Source organism: Leguminivora glycinivorella, chromosome Z (genome assembly GCF_023078275.1).
Source record: "Leguminivora glycinivorella isolate SPB_JAAS2020 chromosome Z, LegGlyc_1.1, whole genome shotgun sequence".
NCBI lineage: Eukaryota > Metazoa > Arthropoda > Insecta > Lepidoptera > Tortricidae > Leguminivora > Leguminivora glycinivorella.
Window position 1 is genome coordinate 53,359,417 of NC_062998.1, and position 19,877 is coordinate 53,379,293.

The following is a 19,877-nucleotide window of genomic DNA, read 5'->3' on the forward strand; positions in this document are numbered from 1 at the left end:
CAGCAGTCACTCCAGCTGTTCACAGCTCTCCAGCGCACCGGGGACCCTCAACAGCTGGTCGTGATGAGCATGCACCTGCACCGGCTCGCGGCCATAGACGCCAGTCCAGGTATGAACCAGCTCCAGCAGTCACTCGAGCTGTTCACAGCTCTCCAGCGCACCGGGGACCCTCAACAGCTGGGCGTGATGAGCATGCACCTGGACCGGCTCGCGGCCATAGATGCCAGTCCAGCTCCAGGTCACTCGAGCTGTTCACAGCTCTCCACCAGCTCCAGCGTGATGAGCATCACCTGGACCGGCTCCGGCCATAGATGCCAGTCAGGTATGAACCAGCTCTCCAGCGCACCGGGGACCCTCAACAGCTGATCGTGATGATCATGCACCTGGACCGGCTCGCGGCCATAGACGCCAGTCCAGGTATGAACCAGCTCCAGCTGTCAGAAAGGAACTCCTCGAACAAAGAAACGGTAACGGTACGGAAACGCACGACGTGCCCCATACGAAAGTCACTGCGTTTCCGTACCGTCTGCGTATTTTAAGCAACGGTGTGGGGAGCGCATGCGGTAAAAACAGTACGGATACGATGCGTCACTGCGATTCCGTGCCGTCAACGTTTTTTAAGCAGCGGTGTGGTCGCACCTTGATTCACCCTTGTAGAGAGGGTGTCTCAAATTTTTGGTCAAGACTCTTCTATGAGACTGTTCACTGAAACGACTATCAAGACAGTGATCTTTAGAGACGTGATCGAAGTGTACAAGTATTGTTTTCATACTCTAAGAACAAATTAAATTATTTTCATAGAAAATATTTTAACTTGTATTTTTTAAGAAGTAACACTACTATTATGTTATAAACATTAAATAAATGTCAAAAGTGACCAAGGCCTCCAGTGTTCCGAGCTGGAATCGAACCAGCGTACTCCGCTTGCCGGGCGAATGCCTGAACCACTCGGCCATCGGTACACGAAGACAAGGGTTGAAATTTTCAAGTATATGACATTCCCGAAGGCTCGTGGCGCCCTCTGCCATCCCTGAGGTAGAACAGATTACAAGCTAGCCCCTTACGGAGGCCTTGGTCACTTTTTCTTTTAATTTCTAATTTAATTATGTTTTTAGATGCGAAAAGCCCCTCTTGGCAGCAGCTAGCTGAAGTGATGACGTCCCTCAAAGAAGTCGTGTCCGGGCTCCTACATTATCTACAGCGGAGCACCTTCCACAATCAGAAGCCTCCAGAGCCCTCTACTAGTCAGTATTCTCATTACCAACTCCATCACACTATCTGTAAGACTCCTAGCCGGAGTGATGACGTCCCTCAAGGAAGTGGTCTCCGGATTTATACATTATTTGCAGCGGAGCACCTTCCACAACCAGAATAACCTAACCACAAAATTAAAATTTTGAAAAACCCCCGACCGCGACATAGTAGACCCATTTTCATGAAACATGGCTAAGAACAGTCTCGACTAACTCAGCTTTCAGACAAAAAAATTAAATCGGTTCATCCGTTCGGGAGCTACGATGCCACAGACAGACACACACACAGGCAGACAGACAAACAGACAGACAGACAGACGGCCAAATAGACAGACAGACACGTCAAACTTATAACGCCCCGTCGTTTTTGCGTCGGGGGTTATAAAACCCCAACAGTGGACCGATTTTCATGAAACATGGCTAAAAACACTCCCGACCCAACTCAGCTTTCAAACAAAAAAATAATAATTAAATCGGTTTATCCCTTTGTTAACTACAGACACACACACGGACAGACAGACAGGTCAAACTTAAAAGTTATAACACCCCGTCGTTTTTGGCTCGGGAGTTAAACATGGTCGAATTATGAAAATTGAACTTCATAAAAATCGCTGCCAGTACTATCTCTAACAAACGATTATTATTACTCTTAAAGCTGTATATTATTACGCCAACTTTTTTCCAAGAAGTCTGTGCTACAGGTATTTTGCTATGAGATCCATTGCTGATATCTGCGTCTATAAATAACAAACATTTTTATTTTGTAAATTTAAATAGATATCATACACGAAAGAAAAAACGACAGGGCCCACTGGTGGCCAAGCCGGGAATCGAACCCGGGTCTTCAGCTTACGCGGCTAACGTCCTCACCACTAGACCACCCGCCCGCCAAAAAAAGAACAAATCGAAAAATATTCAATAAAATAATTTGATATGTTCCCTAGTTGAACAAACATTTGTCCCTGTCAAAAACATATGTAACTCCGTATAGACAGATAAAGTCTAAGAAAAAAACGTACCTCAAAGCTCTAGAGGATAAGGTACGATGGCCTAGATGGCGTTACACCTCTTGGGGAACGCTTGGCTAGATAGCGCTAATATTAATATTTGACATTTCAACACATTAGACTTATATTGACCGGGATATAGACCGTGATTACCTTTTTGATTTTTGTCGAGCTCCCGATATTTCGACGCAGTTGCATGCATCATGATCACGGAAAACTCTTCAAAAATCAAAAAGGTAATCACGGTCTATATCCCGGTCAGTATAAGTCTAATGAAAATAACCGTGAATCATTCAAAACTCTTATTTCAACACATATCAATTTTTTTTATTTAATGGGATAGGAGGCAAACGAGCAGACAGGTCGCCTGATGGTAAGCGATCACTGCCGCCCATGGACACCCGAAACACCAGAGGTGTTGGAGGTGCGTTGCCGGCCTTTAAGATGGGTGTACGCTCTTTTCTTGAAGCTAACAATATGGGCCAAATTGTCAAAACTGAGCTTCAAAAGTTTTAAGCTTGTGTCGAGAGATGACGGTCTATGCACTGTGATTGATTACACATTTTGACAGTAACTCGATACTCTTTGTCGCAGGTCAACCCTCCCCCCAAGCGGCCGCCACGACCCCCACCCACTCCAAATACAAAGTGTCGATGTGCCGCGACGCAGCGGCCCGCTCGTTTTGCCCGCGCGGCAACGCCTGCACATTTGCCCACTCCGAGGAGGAACTGGAAAGGTATGCTTTTATTAAAATATAAATAAATAAAAAATAAATATCGGGGGACACCTTACACAGATCAACCAAGCCCCAAACTAAGCAAAGTTTGTACTATGGGTGCTAGGCGACGATATACATTGCTACTTATATTTACTTATATAGATAAATGCATACTTATACGATAGAAAACATCCATGACTCAGGAACAAATATCTGTGTTCAACACATGCCTCTTCGACTGAAGGGCAAAATTTATAAATCAGTCATCAGACCTGTCGTCATGTATGGATCAGAGTGTTGGGCCCTAAAGGTGACGGATGAAAAGAGGTTGCACGTAGCAGAGATGAGAATGTTAAGATGGATGTGTGGCGTGACAAGAATGGATAAAATAAAGAATGAGTATATCAGAGGAAGCCTGAAAGTAGCACCGATTGTTGAAAAAGTAAGAGCGAATCGACTAGCATGGTATGGACATGTAATGCGGAGGGATGAAAGGCATGTGACGAGAAAGGTATTACGAATGAATGTGGAAGGTGGTGGAAGTAACGGGAGGGGAAAACCGAAGAAGAGGTGGATGGACTGTGTGAGACATGATATGGAACTAAAACAAGTTAATGATGAGATGACGAGTGACAGAGATGTATGGAAGAGAAAGACATGCTGCGCCGACCCCAAGTGACTGGGATAAGGGCAAGAGAATGATGATGATGAAATGATCACACAAATAAAGGCCCTTACCGGGATTCGAACCCAGGACCGCGACTTAGCAGGCTTATATATAACCAAACCACAAGATTACAATGTTTACAAAACCCCCGACCGCGACATACTGGACCACAGAACACCCCACTAGAAGCCAAATGCAAGCGATATTGTTCAAGACGCAAATCACCAATCCTTGCGGGGTGAGGCGGGCGCGCACGGTGCTGCCATTGGTCGTTTCAAATAATGGCGCGCCTTTATGATTAGCAGTAGGGATGGGAATGGGACATGTCTATTATAGACAATGGTACCGGTACCAGTACTGTGGTGAATTTGTTTTGCAACAAATTATAATATTATAATTAAATTATAATAAGGCCTAGTTACCCTTCGGGTTGGAAGGTCAGATGGCAGTCGCTTTCATAAAACTAGTGCCTACGCCAAATCTTGGTAGTAGTTTCCAAAGCGGACCCCAGGCTCTCATGAGCCGTGGCGAATGCCGATGCCGGGATAACGCAAGGAGGATGATAATTGTGATAGCATCTCAATAAAAATCATTCTAGTAACTAATAACTAAACTGTGCATTTTTACTTACGTTTACTAAGTTAAATAACCAACTAAATATTCTAAACTAATCAATGAACTAAATACCACTACAGACTCTACAGATTCTAGATAATTATTCACTATTACAAATCTGCTTTCTTTCATATTTCATAAAATGGTAGCACATGGTACGAACGGCAGTACGAAGTTCCCGCAACAGACATAAACTAACATGGCCCCATGCCTAGTCGTTTACGTGAAAGGGATAGCATATCACATTTTTAACTCGGTAAAGAGGGATGGACGCGCCTCGGCGCCGCTCAGCACAACCATATTGACCAGTATAAATGAACTCCGCGGACAATAAACAATATTCAACAAAATAATTAATTTGACTTAACTGTGGAATGTTGTTCCATCTTTTTTACATGTAGAAGTGTTAGAAGACTTGCCACACCACTTTATGCTGTAAGAGACCATTGTTTGCAACCAAAATTGATTATTTAAGATTTTTTCCCGAGCGGACACGGACACTGTTAGCGGGTCGTATACTTGGGCGCTACTGATCGGTGTCGCACGCGTTCAAACTTTTATAAACCTGATTTGTCGTATGCTTGGTGACCGCGAGTCGCCCTGTAAGGGCCATCTTGTTGTATTGATCTGTGTACTGGACCGATTGTCATGAATACTCCTAACTACTTCAGCTTTCAAACAAAAAAAAAACTAAATCTAAATCGGTTCGTCCGTTCGGGAGCTACGATGCCACTAACAGACAGTCAGACAAACAGACAGACAGACACGTCACACCCCGTCGTTTTTGCGTCGGGGGTTAATAGTTATTTGTTATACAAGGGGGCAAAGTTGTATTTTAACGCCGAGTGTGGAATTGAAAAACGAGCAAGTGAAAGGATTCTATAGTTGAACCACGAGCGAAGCGAGTGGTTCGAGAATAGAATCCTGAACTTGCGAGTTTTTTAACACACGAGAAGTAAAATACATTTGCACCCGAGTGTAACACAAAACTTTTCCCCTCACTACAGCGAGGAAACTACAACGCAAAAAATGCGTTTATCACTGCTTCCATTAGTTCCACAGGTAGTAAATCATCCTTATTACTAGATTCACCTACTTTTATCAATTTTAAAGCAGTTAATTTGACTTTATTCAAGGTCAAACTACTTTACCCACTAGTGGATAAAATGCGTTTTTACCCGCTGGTATTAAAGGACAAAACACGTGTTTCCGAGCTAGTGAGGGGAAAAAATATAAATGTCACGGGACACCTTACACAAATCAACCTAGCCCCAAACTAAGCAAAGCTTGTACTATGAGTGCTAGGCGACGATATATTTGAATGAGATTTATTAAAATGTTATTTTCTAGCTAATTTCTTTACAAAATACTACAGAAATTATTCGATTAAAATGAACATTTCAATTGATTGTGCAATTTATGTAAGTAGATATAAATATATCTGATAAATCATTTTAAGTTTCGTAGTTATGTACCCCATTTGAGGGCTATTTTGTGTATAATTTTAGTTTTAACTTTGACACTAATAAAACATATTTTTGCCTGGCGTTTTTACTGTTTATTTCTATATAAATACTGCTACTTTGCTTCAGCGAAATATATGTACAAGATTATGATCTCTGCGATGTTTTGTATACCTCTAATGTTTGTGCGTAGCATTCGTGTCCTTATCAACAAGAATATTGTGTGTTTAATCCTATTTAGTTAAGCAATCAATATGCGAGACGACTGTAAAAACGAATTAGTCCTTCAGTTCGATTATCAAATAATTTTAGACACGATTTTTTAGGGTTCCGTAGCCAAAATGGCAAAAACGGAACCCTTATAGTTTCGTCATGTCCGTCTGTCCGTCTGTCCGTCTGTCCGTCTGTCCGTCTGTCACAGCCGATTTACTCGGAAACTATAAGTACTACAGTGATGAAATTTGATGGGAATATGTGTTGTATGAACCGCTACAAAATTATGACACTAAATAGTAAAAAAAAGAATTGGGGGTGGGGCCCCCATACATGTAACTGAGGGATGAAAATTTTTTTTTTTCGATGTACATACCCGTGTGGGGTATCAATGGAAAGGTCTTTTAAAATGATATAAAGTTTTCTAAAAAACATTTTTCTTAAAGTGAACGGTTTTTGAGATATCAGCTCTCAAAGTCGTAAAAAGTATGTCCCCCCCCCTCTATTTTTATAACTACGGGGTATAAAATTCTAAAAAAAATAGAGGTGATGCATGCTAATTAACTCTTTCAACGATTTTTGGTTTGATCAAAGTATCTCTTATAGTTTTTGAGATAGGTTGATTTAACTGTAATTTTGGTTTGCTGCTACGGAACCCTTTGTGCGCGAGCCCGACTCGCACTTGGCCGGTTTTTTTTTTAACTATAAAACTCCCGTGAGACTCATACATATTTAAAAATATTTTAAGCGGGTTACTCACGTATTAAGTCGATATAGCGTTCGACATGCTTCGGTTCAATTTCGCTACTCTTGAGAAAAGGTTCTCGAAATTGAACCGAAACATGTCGAACGCTATATCGACTTAATACGTGAGTAACCCGCTTAAACTATTTTTAAATACGATTTTTTTCCTTTTTTCTCGTAAACGAAAAATTACAACGGTACAGTGCGTTGAAGTTTCGCGTGACGTCACGCCTAGGTACAATTTTTACTTAGAATTTACGTCACAAGCCCCCACTCCGGAACTTTGATGCTCTATATCTTTGTATTTTTTCATTAATAAGAAAAAGCTAAAAATATGTATGTAGTCGTCATCCCTATTATAATGACTAGCTTTTGTCCGCGGCTTTACTCGCGTTAAATTCGTAAACTCCGGAATGCTCCATCCAAACTTCCACCCCCCCCCACCCCACATTGTAGGGATACGGGGGGTTAGAAAGAGATAAAAAGTAGCCTATGTCACTCTCCATCCCTTCAACTATCTCCACTTCAATTCGTCGCTCTGCTTTGCCGTGAAAGACGGACAAACAGACACACACACTTTCCCGTTTATAATATTAAGTATGGATTATATCATTACGTAGTTGACAAAATCTAAATAACTCATTTTTACGTCATTGATATTGCATTTTCCATTCTTATTTTTACGCATTTGAATATAAACCACATTAAAATTATTTTTCGACTGAAGAAAAAAAGAATATTTGTAAAGTTCGGATTCGATTCAAAGACGCAACTCCGTGTCCGCGAAGTTCGAAGGTCTATTAGGGAATTTAAAAAAAAACTACCCTATTTTTTTTCATAAATAAATTGACCTACCGCCATGTTTTTATTCCCTCCGTCCATTTTCTTTCCTGACTTGCGCCGCGTCGCATCATTTTATATTTCTTGTTAAGTTTTTGTTTTTCAAAGTTTATTTTTAAAATGTTGAAGATGATGTACTATTGTACTCTTTGTGCATCCGCGTGGCGGTGTTTGAGCGTTTTGGGGATAAACAATCATTTTCTTAAATGGTAAGTACATTTTTATAAGTACGCTTATTGTGCATTAGGGAACTTGACTGTACTTAAAATAAAATATTTTCCCCCTCACTAGCTCGGAAACACGTGTTTTGTCCTTTAATACCAGCGGGTTTAATCCACTAGTGGATAAAGTAATTTGACCTTGAATAGAGACAAATTTCCTGCTTTAAAATTGATAAAAGTGGGTTAATCTAGTGATGAAGATGTTTTACCACCTGTGGAACTACTGGAAGCAGTGATAAACGCGTTTTTTGCGTTGTACTTTCCTCGCTATAGTGAGGGGAAAAGTTTTGTGTTACACTCGGGTGCAAATGTATTTTACTTCTCGTGTGTTTACTCGCAAGCTCAGGATTCTAATTTCAAACCACTCGTTTCGCTCGTGGTTCAACTATAGAATCCTTTCGCTTGCTCGTTTTTCAATTCCACACTCGGCGTTAAAATACAACTTTGCACTCTTGTATAACAAATAACTATTATACCATGCACGAAATAAAACATCACGTAAATATAAGAAAAACATGGATAGAAATTATTTTCAAATCAAATTTCTATTTAATAAGTCAGGTAGAAATATATAAAGTAACTGAGTTGACCGTGACGTCATTCAATTCGATTTCATATTAATTCTATATTAGCAAGACGTTGAAATTCGTTTTGACAGTTCTTAAAAGGAAGCTGATTTGACTAGGAGGCAAGTAGCCTTTTATCTTACTGCGCTGGCTCAGCGACCCGAACTGGGGTCTTGGCCGGACACTGTCTAGTGCTGGATACTGTCAGTCTAGTGTCGGACACTAGACTGCGCCATTCGCTCCTATCCTGTGGGATCTGACGCCACTCAGTCGCTTGAAGGTCACACAGATCTTTCTGGACCTCATCGATCCATCGGTACCTGAGCCTTCCCACGAAAAGATCATACTTTTGGCGATCTACATTTATCTACATAAAAATAATATGTTATCAAGTATTAAACTAATCAAATTTTCTAAATGGTAAGATGTAGTATTCTTTACTTCTAAATTGTAATATATATGTACGTATTATTTGAGATACCGCGTTTTTATTTTTACGTTTTCTAAGAACATCGCGAAGTTACAACCCACGGATGTATATAAATAGAAATATTTCTTAGCAATAGGCTAGTTTCCTACTAGTCAAATTAGTACTTTTTAAGAACTGTCAGAACGTTTTGCTAATATGGAATTACTATGAAATACTGAGGAAGGAGTGACGTCACGGTCAATTCATTTACTTTATATCTTTCTCTTTACCTTATTAAATAGAAATTATGTTTCAACATAACTTCTATGCATATTTTTCTTCTAATTATGTGGTGCTTTATTTCACTGCATACAATACTTTATTTCAAGTATAGGAAACTAGTCTATTGTGAAGTATTTGAAGATCAGGATTAGGTTTAAAAATAGGTATTTTAAGCAAAATATTTGGTAGCAATTACGTCGTAATATTTTTTAAGTGTTAATGTGGGTAGTTCTTAATTCCGTGATAAATGCCTAATAATAATAATCTATCGAAACATCACAAAACGTATGTACGTGTGTCATCATCGTCCTAGCGCTATCCCGGCATTTGCCACGGCTCATGGGAGCCTGGGGTCCGCTTTGACAACTAATCCCAAAATTTGGCGTAGGCACTACTTTTAAGAAAGCGACTGCTAAACTAGACCTTATTGGAATTAGTCCGGTTTCCTCACGATGTTTTCCTTCACCGAAAAGCGACTGGCAAATATCAAATGACATTTCGCACATAAATTTCGAAAAACTCATTGGTGCGAGCCGGGGTTCGAACCCGCGACCTCCGGAACGAAAGTCGCACGTGCTTACCGCTAGGCTACCAGCGCTTTTTTTCTGTATGTACGTCTGTATGTTCGCGATAAACTCAAAGCTTTTTTTTAACCTACTAATGTTGTTTCCGTAACGCTTGCCATGCGTGAATATTGTTTATTATGCTCTTGTGTTCTATAGCTTTGCGAAATTAATTTTATAATAATAAATCCCTAACTTCTAATAACTAATTATGTCTGCCTGTCTGTTCTACGTTTAACCCACTGAACCAATGTATGTAGATAAAACTTATGGGGACATACACAAATAAGATCAAGAACCGATAAGTTCAAGAAAGATTGTATTGTGGGTACTCAGACAACGATGTGTATGTAGGTAGGTATAATATAAAAATACTGATTTAAACTTTCACGATTATTACACATCATTATTTTTAAAATCGGGACTTAATCGCGTATAACTACATATTAAACTGACCTCCAACGTTTCAAGGACGGCGTTGTCCCCGTGGTCTCGGAGAAGACTGGCTTGAAATGACATCAACAACTTCTGACAGCCGCGCGAGTTTGAAGGTGTTGATGTCATTTCAAGCCAGTCTTCTCCGAGACCACGGGGACAACACCGTCCTTGAAACGTTGGAGGTCAGTTTAATATGTAGTTATACGCGATTAAGTCCCGATTTTAAAAATAATGAAATATAAAAATACTTAAATACAAATAAAACATCCAATAAAATATCGCAAAAATACAACAGTCACGGTCACTACCCAATAGGCCAGACCTGTGGCCCATTTCTCGACACAACACGTTACAATTTACAAGTGGTTAATCAATGACGACCGGTTTGGCTCAGTCGGTAGTGACCCTGCCTGCTAAGCCGCGGTCCTGGGTTCGAATCCTGGTAAGGGTATTTATTTGTGTGATGAGCACAGATATTTGTTCCTCAGTAATGGATGTTTTCTATCCCCCTTATTCATAAACGTACTCTAAAGTTATCAAGCCGATAAAGTTCGTTTGTCCTTTTCTATCACACCAATACGTCGGAAAGGGACAAACGAACTTTATCAGCTTGATAACTTTAGTGAACGTTTATGAATAAGGGGGTATGTATATAAGTATATATTTATCTATCATCGCCTAGCACCCATAGTACAAGCTTTGCTTAGTTTGGGGCTAGGTTGATCTGTGTAAGGTGTCCCCAATATTAAAAAAAAAAAAGTCTAATATGACAAGTTGGAAAGAGACTTCCGCTTGTAACTTGTAACTTTCAGTTTTGAGAAATGGCCCCTGTTGTATGAAGATATTTTGAACCCTTACGAAGGTCAAAGGATTGTTATTAATCATTTATTATTTAATTTTGAATCTTAGATTAATCATCAACATCATTATTAAACAAACTCGCGAGCAGACGCGACTAATTACAATAATGTGCAATGGCGAATGTGTGTGTATCTCTCTAATGATTTTATTAATCACAAAGTTGCTAAGTGCGAAATGCCAGTTGCTTTTCAGCTAAGGAAAACATCGTGTGGAAACCAGAATGCAGTAAACCGTCGGCACAGTATAATAAAGAGTACTATCGTACAGTATGGCCACTCCCGCTCCCCGCTGAAAGTGCCGCCCACCCCCTCTCGGTTACCTCACAGTTACCGCCTGTCAAGAACGCGAACAGTCGACTTGTCATATGTCACTCATACAAGTATGGTACGCGTTCACCTACACGAGCTTAGACTGTGTGCTAGGAACGCGCCTCTTTCATATAATTGATCGCCAGTGCCCGAGATGTGCCGTCGGTTACCGAATTTAGCGTTCGCAATTTTTTTATAGGAATTTTCATAGACTTTGCTGATTGACGTTGATGTGTCTAGTAACTTTGCTTCTGCTGATTGGTTGATGCAATTGGCTCTGAGTTGAGTCCGTCAAATATATGGATATAGTTGTCAAAGCGGATACCAGGTTCTTATGAACAGCCGAATTGTCCATAAATAGCTACTCGCTAGTGTGCCTATTTGATTTAGCAGCGCAGCAGTCCCCGTGTAGTATGTAACTTACACTGAGTTTTCTTGCAAGTTCAATTTGAGCCACTTCCTATGAAGCTGAAAATTTGCAGAGATACTTATGTATGTTCGGTGTCAATAGAATAGTATGATGCCATCGAGCTGATCTGATGATGAAGACTTGAGCTGGCCTTAAGAACTGTATGATAAAACACGCAATTTAATTGTATAAATAAAAAATAAATAAATATTATAGGACATTCTTACACAGATTGACTGAGACCCACGGTAAGCTCAAGAAGGCTTGTGTTGTGGGTACTCAGACAACGATATATATAATATATAAATACTTATATACATAGAAAACATCCATGACTCAGAAACAAATATCTGTGTTCATCACACAAATAAATGCCCATACCGGGATTCGAACCCGGGACCGCGGCGTAGCAGGCAGGATCACTACCGACTGCGCCAGACCGGTCGTCAATTGTATGGTTTAATAAATCGATAATTTAATAATTAATACAGTAAATCCTTAATTAAACACTAACAATCTACTTATATAAAAACGAAAAACCAGAAAGGGATAAAAAACGAGGGAAGAAACGAGATGGCGCCTTACAAATTTTAAAAACTTTTGGACCACGTTTCTCGGATACAAAGCAAGTATCGTAATAGAAAACTATTTAAATCTATTGTCTAAATATAGGAATAGAAAATGTATATGAAAACTGCCGCTTACGCTGCGTATTTATTTTACAATTAGCTAACGAAAATTTCATAAACTTCATCATTTCAAGACTTCGGCTATATTCGGGATCCAATCGGCACTTACTCGGTCTTTCGTTTCGCGAGTGTTCAAGTGGTCCAAATTGATGAAAGTTTATTACCTATGTTTTGTGAGTTTGTTATGTTGGTACACCTGCAGTAGTATAGCTGTTTATTTTGTTCGAAGTGACAGGAAATAAAAGGCCTATTTTGTTCTGTCGTGTCGTTACTGTCAAGTCATGTGTCAATTGTGGAATAAACATGGCTAAAGCCGAAAATTTATGTGACGAATTTTGGTTTGGCGATGCCTAAGATTGCCTAGAATTGTAAGTAGATAAATCACGTTCACGGTTCTTAACTGAAAAGTGTACCCTAATACTGTTATAGGTAAAATAGGCATTGAAATTAGGACATGTAAACAGGTAAATAATTGTATGGGAATTACTGAGACACCGGTAAATAACAAGTTATTTTCATACAAACTATTTACCGATTGCATTCCCTAATTGAAATTGAGGATAATCGTGATACCACATTGGGTGCAAGGACAGTGAAAGTGTTAGGCCCTGGTTTCTCTGACCACCCGCCGCCGGCGGCCGGCAACCGACGCGGGTAGGCGACCGACGACGTTCGAATGTATTGTTCGGAAATGTTTGAGGGTGGTTTCTCTGAAACGTCGCCGGCGGCGGGTAGGTCGACGGGCGAAGGTCACACGCCGCACGCGACGCTCTGTATTCGATTTGATATGTGGAATAGCAACGGACGGCGGGTGGCGTCTTGATATGGAAAATGAAATGATTTCACTAAAGATAATGATGAATTGTACTTTCGTGAAGTGTTTTCGACATAATCGAATATACGATGTAATTTTTTTTTACTGCATTGCAAGTGTTTAAGCACCAAGTTAAAAAATTGCACTTTCTTTTTGCCGGTTTTATACAAATATCGTTCGACTGTCTCTTTTTTGGATAATATCAATAGGTACTTACGTACCTACCTACCTATTTCATGAACGTCTTCTTCTAAGAATGTAAGTATTTTTGTATTCATTTTGCTCAGAGCACAACACAACAGTTCAAAAAGCAGTCTACCAAAGCTTCTGAGTTCCGTCGCCGGCGACGGGTGACCAAGGCTCAGAAAACCCACGCACCCGCGACCGACGGCGTGTGGCACAGCGTGCGGCGCACATCCAGACGCCGTCGGTCGCGTGTGACGGGCCAGAGAAACCAGGGCCTTATTAGGATATCGATCACTTACGCGAGCGAAGCCGCGCGGGCACGTCTAGTTACCGCGATGGACAACCGTTGCAACAGGAACGACCCGGAGCGAGGGTCTTGACCACTCAGCCTCCCGTTCAATTCCCCAATAAAAGCTTTTACTTTAGCTTTAGCTTTTATTGTATGGTTAGAACTGTCTCGATGATTATTAGTTGGAAAATTACGAGTACAGTCAGTGAGAAGATTTTTTTTTGTTATTGTCAAAAACATAGATCCATCTATCATCAAAAACCTAACCCAGTTCTAGGTGACCTAGCGTGATGAAATTTGGCATATATGCTTATTTAACACGACTGCCCAAATGAAAAAAGGTTATACATATTAATTTCAGAGTTTATGTTAGTATGTATGCGATTTTTATATATTATATGTTGCAGGTACCGTGCCTATCTCAGCTCCGCGTTGGGCACAAACGGGAATGCACTGTTCCTAGCGCCGGCCGCGATGCCTCCCGCGCCCCCCGCGCCTGTTTACCCGCCGTACCACCCCGCGCCATACGTGCCTGGTAAGTTTTACCCCGTTTTAGGTAGAATTACCCTATAGGTGTATATTTACCCTGTTTTTGGGAAGAAAACCCCAAAAATATTTTGTCTGTAAAATTCTTCAGTATCACCTCTCTTCTGTACCACCTCGCGCCATACAGTGCTGGACAAAATGCATCATACACCGACATATAAAATAAACTTTCTATCATAATTTCTTTACCCTTAAACTTAACATCACAGTTGTGTTGGAAAACTTTTAGCTAATTTCGTGGCGTATAACATACAGACAATAACATATCGCCTAAATAGAATATAGTTTTTTTTTCTCGTCTGTTTTTAATCTTTTTTTACTATTTATGTGCTATACCTATTGTTTTTACTTTTTAGTTTCACAGTGCCTTGGTTTTACTGTTATGATGTGTAACTTATTTAAATAATAAATAAATATACAAATAAATATCAATGATTGTTCAATTATTTTTTTACATGGGTATAAATATAAATATTAGTACTTTTGGCTCTGGACAAATTTGATCATACAGTAATTAAAATACGAATGAAATGCAATTTAATAGTGTGTATGGCTTTCATCTGCTTTAGATATTGCTGCTTGTTTCGCAGGAACATTTTCAGTTACAAACTGAAGGTATTTATCTAACCCAAGCTTTTTCCTGTGTGCCTACTAAAGTAGGCAAAGTGGGTATAATTCAGAATAACATTTGATATTATCTTTGTTTTTCCAAAAACTTCCTTAAGAGGATACGATACCGAAGCACGAATTCAAATTTGAGATTTTTAAGTCTTTATCGCCGTCGCGCTGACGGGGGTGGAACCCACAGAGAGGCCCTGTGTGCGTGCGCGCGGCGCACGCACACAGCCGCGCCGCTGCCGGCGCAAGTAGCTACTCGCGCTCGAGCGCTCTCTATATTTCTCTAGTTTCGGACTTCTAAAGCGTAATGTTTTGGACTCCGTGAAGTATACTAAGTGTACTGATTTGACTAAAATGCAAATTTGTAATGTTTTAAGTATTGTAAAAACAGTTCCTTATCTTATACTTGTGATTATCTTAAAAGAAATCATGTTAGCGAAATAAAGTTATTCGGTATGTAAAAAGCTAAAACCTTTTCGATGTCAAAGAGAAGCCATATTATAGGAGTAGGTACGTACAGTCAACCAATCTGAATTCTATGTCATAGGCCACTGTAGACCTCTTTCACAGACTTCACAGTAAAAGTAAAACTGACTTCTATAGCAAATAAAGCACGGTGTCAATACGACAGGGTTCTAGAGTGGCCTAGGATTCTACATAATCGGTTGACAGTATCTACCTACCAAAAGTTTATGTGAATCTTATTCATTATTTTTTGCACATGTTTGACAGAAATGACAGCGTAGGAAAATTTAACTAGGACAATTTGGTACCTATTATACTTTCCAGACACCAGATTATGTTCCAAGAGTGTACGTAATTAGAACTTTTTAGCAGAATTCTAACAAAAAATCTGCCAAACAAAATCTTATTGCATATGCAGCATAAGGACCTTTTTTCAGATGGAAAGCTACATATGCATCTTATATTTATAATTTTCTAGGGCTGTAGGTATACATATTACCTATCTAGCATTAGAAATACAAGGCTTAGCACAGAACAAGACCAACCATAAAAATGCTTAACTAATTTGCCAGCTAAATTTAAACCTAGGTATCGGTACTTAAACGTATAGATACTTTTGATATTTTTATTATTTAGAACTTATTGATACTCTTAGATATCAGCATTTCTGTTACCATAGAATTAAAACGTAGATAACACTCATTTCATCTACCAACTAAGGGCATCTGTAATCTACATACAAATAAGGCCCGGCTAAAAGTCTCGAAACGTTATGTACATTTTATAATTAGATAAGTGTAAATGGGTCAAAAATTTGGGTCCATGTGCAATTGTGCATTAAGTAGGTGCACATGGACCCAAATTGCTGCATGTATGAAATAAGGCCCATCAGTAAGTTAACAAAAATTAAGGTATTTCTTACATACCGAATTAAGCGTAATTGTGTCGCTTAACTTCAAACCTGGATAAATCCATTCTGCTATAAGGTTAATATATATTTTTTATATATTCAATCTTAAAGCAGAATGGAAGTTTGAAACTAAGCGACACAATTGATAGTATGTATCTAGGAGATATTTTCTTTACAAATACAAATCGTATTATTCAAGAGCGCTATGATAAAAGCACGTCGAAATAAAGTAAAATTGACAATATTTACCGATGAGATTGTGCTCTGTGTGTAATGGTAAACATTATTAATATGAAAAGTAATTGTTTCAGTTAGAGCATCTTCACTTGTTCACTATTTGTAAAATTTATCTATCGTCAATTTCGTCTTACTCTTTAGTTGTGAAACATGGGTGACAAAGGAACTGACACACTAGCTGAAAGTGTTTGTCAATACGTCCTTCCGGTCGCCGGAAGGAAAAGAATAAAAATATATGGATATGTATATTATAATATTTATCCCGTAGGACAGCAGGTAACTCCAAACTACTTTAATTAACTACCTAATTTTAATGTTGTCTTCGGTTACCGCGATAGTTACTCATAAAATAAAACTATGGAAACGGATTAAATCGCGTATAGTGAGTCGTATGTGGGGCAGACAAAACGAAGTATTTCCACACGGGTGAAGGAACACATAGCGGATGTCAAGCACCGTCGGCAAAAGTCTGCAGTCTCTGAACATGTCATGGATAAAGTCAATCATGCTATAAAGTTTGATAAGCCTCTGGTTCTTGCTAAGGAGAAGCGGTATATACCCAGAATGTTGCGCGAGGCCATTGAGATCAAGAAATATCCAAACTTTAATAGAGAAGATGGCTTTACTTTACCACCGGCTTAGGATCCAGTAGTTCATCTGATAATGGAACAAACACGACGAAGACTGTGAGGCATTTGTGTTCGGTTGTATGGTGTTGGACATTTGCAGTTTGTTTTTGTAAATTTTGTGTAGATTAATTGATTGCTTTTTTTTTGTAACATAGTAATGGTAAATTTTTTGAACATTGTATAACTAGCTTTATTAATAGTGTGTGAACCTGCCTTAGAAATCTATTTTATTTATAGTCGTGGTTCGTTAATATTTCTTATATGTAGTTAGCTTTTGCACATTGTAATTTTTCCTCAGTCACCCGTTGACTACGAGCGCTGTAAAGTGTTCGAAACGTCGGGATGAATTGTAAATTCATTATATACGATTTAATCCGTTTCTATAGTTTTATTTCACACCTAATTTTATCCATTTAAACTATATAGTATGAAATAAAGTATGCCAATGTTGTCTGCAACCTTAATGCACCACTTGCTAGAACTCGGACCGTCTAAATTTAGAGCACCATAACCTAAATGCATAGTCCTGAATAAATGTGTTTTAGACGACAGACCGTAGTATAAATACTTATTACAAAAATTGATGATTGAATTCATGAACACAATGTTTACACCAAGTTATAAAACTTAAGAAGTGAGCGATGGGCCTTATTTAGAGTAGTAACTATTTAGGGCATTTTTTGATTATATGTCTGCGAAGAAAATGTACAACGGTATGACTGATAAAACTGATATTATTTGTGCCGTTTGTATATCCGAGGTCTTTATTGTTTCTTTATAGAGAGAGTACGTCGTAGACGTCGCATCGGACCGGTAGATGGCGCCATCGTTCGTTGTAAGTCGCTCCGGCGTCACACCGCCGCGATGTTGGTAGTCCCGTTTTTCCCCACCTGCAACACAAGGCTCCCCGCGCCCCGACCCGCCACCAGCCACCCTCATTGTTTCGTCGAACGCCGAAGTGACCGGTTGTCGCGTATTCCGTTCGAACATTTTTACAGCATGGTGTCTCGAAATTAATCTTTTAGTTTCTATTTCTGGTCAAACCAGAGTTATTCGTGTTTTTATTTAAAAAAGTGGCTTATAACGTTTCGGAATTATGAAATTTTTCAATTTCATCCGTCAATTCTTTCTTCCCTTTTAATTTACGCTCGTTCGTCTTGAATAATGAGATATATTATGCCTCGCTAGCGATCATTATTCGTCTTTCGAGGTTCTCACTATAGAAATGAACGAGCGGTGCTTTATGATTCTACCCACTTTTTTGTAAGAAAGTTCCATGCTGCAAAAATCGTTACCGTTAATCAGTTTTCTTTTTAAACTATTCGCATTTCCGAGACTAAAGTAGGAAGTGTTATCCGCGTATTAAAAGTTTCGCGCTAGAATATAAGCGGTAACGTAGGTAAGTTGCTCCGCCGGGGACCACGTGCTCCGGGGACCACGTGCTTCGCGACCGCGGGCTGCGCGACCTGCGGGCTGCGGCGGCGGCGGCGGCGGAGGGCGCGGTGGAGGAATACCGCGCTCCAAGGAGGTTTGAATTTCTCCGACGAATGGGTGAGCAGATTCATATTATTTTAGAAAGAACATGTTCGGTTTCCGATTCGGTGCGGAGGCCCCAAGCCACGTGTCGGCGCCGAAACTTACTGTAGCGCTGCGATAGCGCCGCTGACCGCGGCAGTGTTGTCCGCCGCGTCGGCGCCGCCGAGGTTGCGTAGAAGTTGCCTCCTCGTTAACGATGGCCATCTCTGCGGTGCCGCCGAACAACGTTGTGGCCGCCGCATAGGCGCCGCGTGCGACGCTGTAAGTATGTCTGCTGCTGCCCCGACGCGAGCGCCGTGCCGTTAGTGATCAGTCGTCAATACGCAGGCTACCAGCGCGGCCACCTTCTGCCCCCGCCACAAAGCGCGCTCATCTGCCGTGACAACGCCGCGATCCTGCTGAAGCTGTCCACCAGTATCGCTGGCCGCCACGCTTATGCTGGCGCCTCGATGGTGATGCAGAACGTTCGTCTGCCGTGACAACGCCGCGATCCTGCTGAAGCTGTCCACCAGTATCGCTGGCCGCCACGCTTATGCTGGCGCCTCGATGGTGATGCAGAGCGTTCGTCTGCCGTGACAACGCCGCGATCCTGCTGAAGCTGTCCACCAGTATCGCTGGCCGCCACGCTTATGCTGGCGCCTCGATGGTGATGCAGAGCGTGCGTCTGCCTTGACAACGCCGCGAGCCTGCTGAAGCTGTCCACCAATATCGCTGGCCGCCACGCTTATGCTGGCGCCTCGATGGTGATGCAGAGCGTTCGTCTGCCGTGACAACGCCGCGATCCTGCTGAAGCTGTCCACCAGTATCGCTGGCCGCCACGCTTATGCTGGCGCCTCGATGGTGATGCAGAGCGTGCGTCTGCCTTGACAACGCCGCGATCCTGCTGAAGCTGTCCACCAATATCGCTGGCCGCCACGCTTATGCTGGCGCCTCGATGGTGATGCAGAGCGTTCGTCTGCCGTGACAACGCCGCGATCCTGCTGACTGTCCACCTGCTGTAGCTGTCCACCAGTATCGCTGGCCGCCACGCTTATGCTGGCGCCTCGATGGTGATGCAGAGCGTTCGTCTGCCGTGACAACGCCGCGATCCTGCTGACTGTCCACCTGCTGTAGCTGTCCACCAGTATCGCTGGCCGCCACGCTTATGCTGGCGCCTCGATGGTGATGCAGCGAGCTCATCTGCCATGACAACGCCGCGATCCTGCTGAAGCTGTCCACCAGTATTGCTGGGCGCCACGCTTATGCTGGCGCTTCAGTGGTGATGCGGAGCGTAATACTGTTAACCGCTGCACAGGCGTCGCAATCCTTCTGCTGCGTCTGCCGTGACAACGCCGCAAGCTACTTGAAGTTTTCCACCGGTGTCGACGGCCGACACGCTGAT

At 41.1% G+C, this 19,877-nt stretch overlaps 1 protein-coding gene across 1 annotated transcript in view; it reads left to right on the forward strand.

Moving 5' to 3' along the window:
• LOC125240653 (roquin-1) overlaps nucleotides 1–19,877 on the forward strand; it is a 94,172-nt gene that overhangs the window by 43,885 nt on the left and 30,410 nt on the right. Inside the window, exons 9-11 of the mRNA XM_048148651.1 lie at nucleotides 1,116–1,244; nucleotides 2,855–2,996; nucleotides 13,963–14,090. Coding sequence (XP_048004608.1) covers nucleotides 1,116–1,244; nucleotides 2,855–2,996; nucleotides 13,963–14,090 — 399 coding nt within the window. The remainder of the gene's footprint in view (nucleotides 1–1,115; nucleotides 1,245–2,854; nucleotides 2,997–13,962; nucleotides 14,091–19,877) is intronic.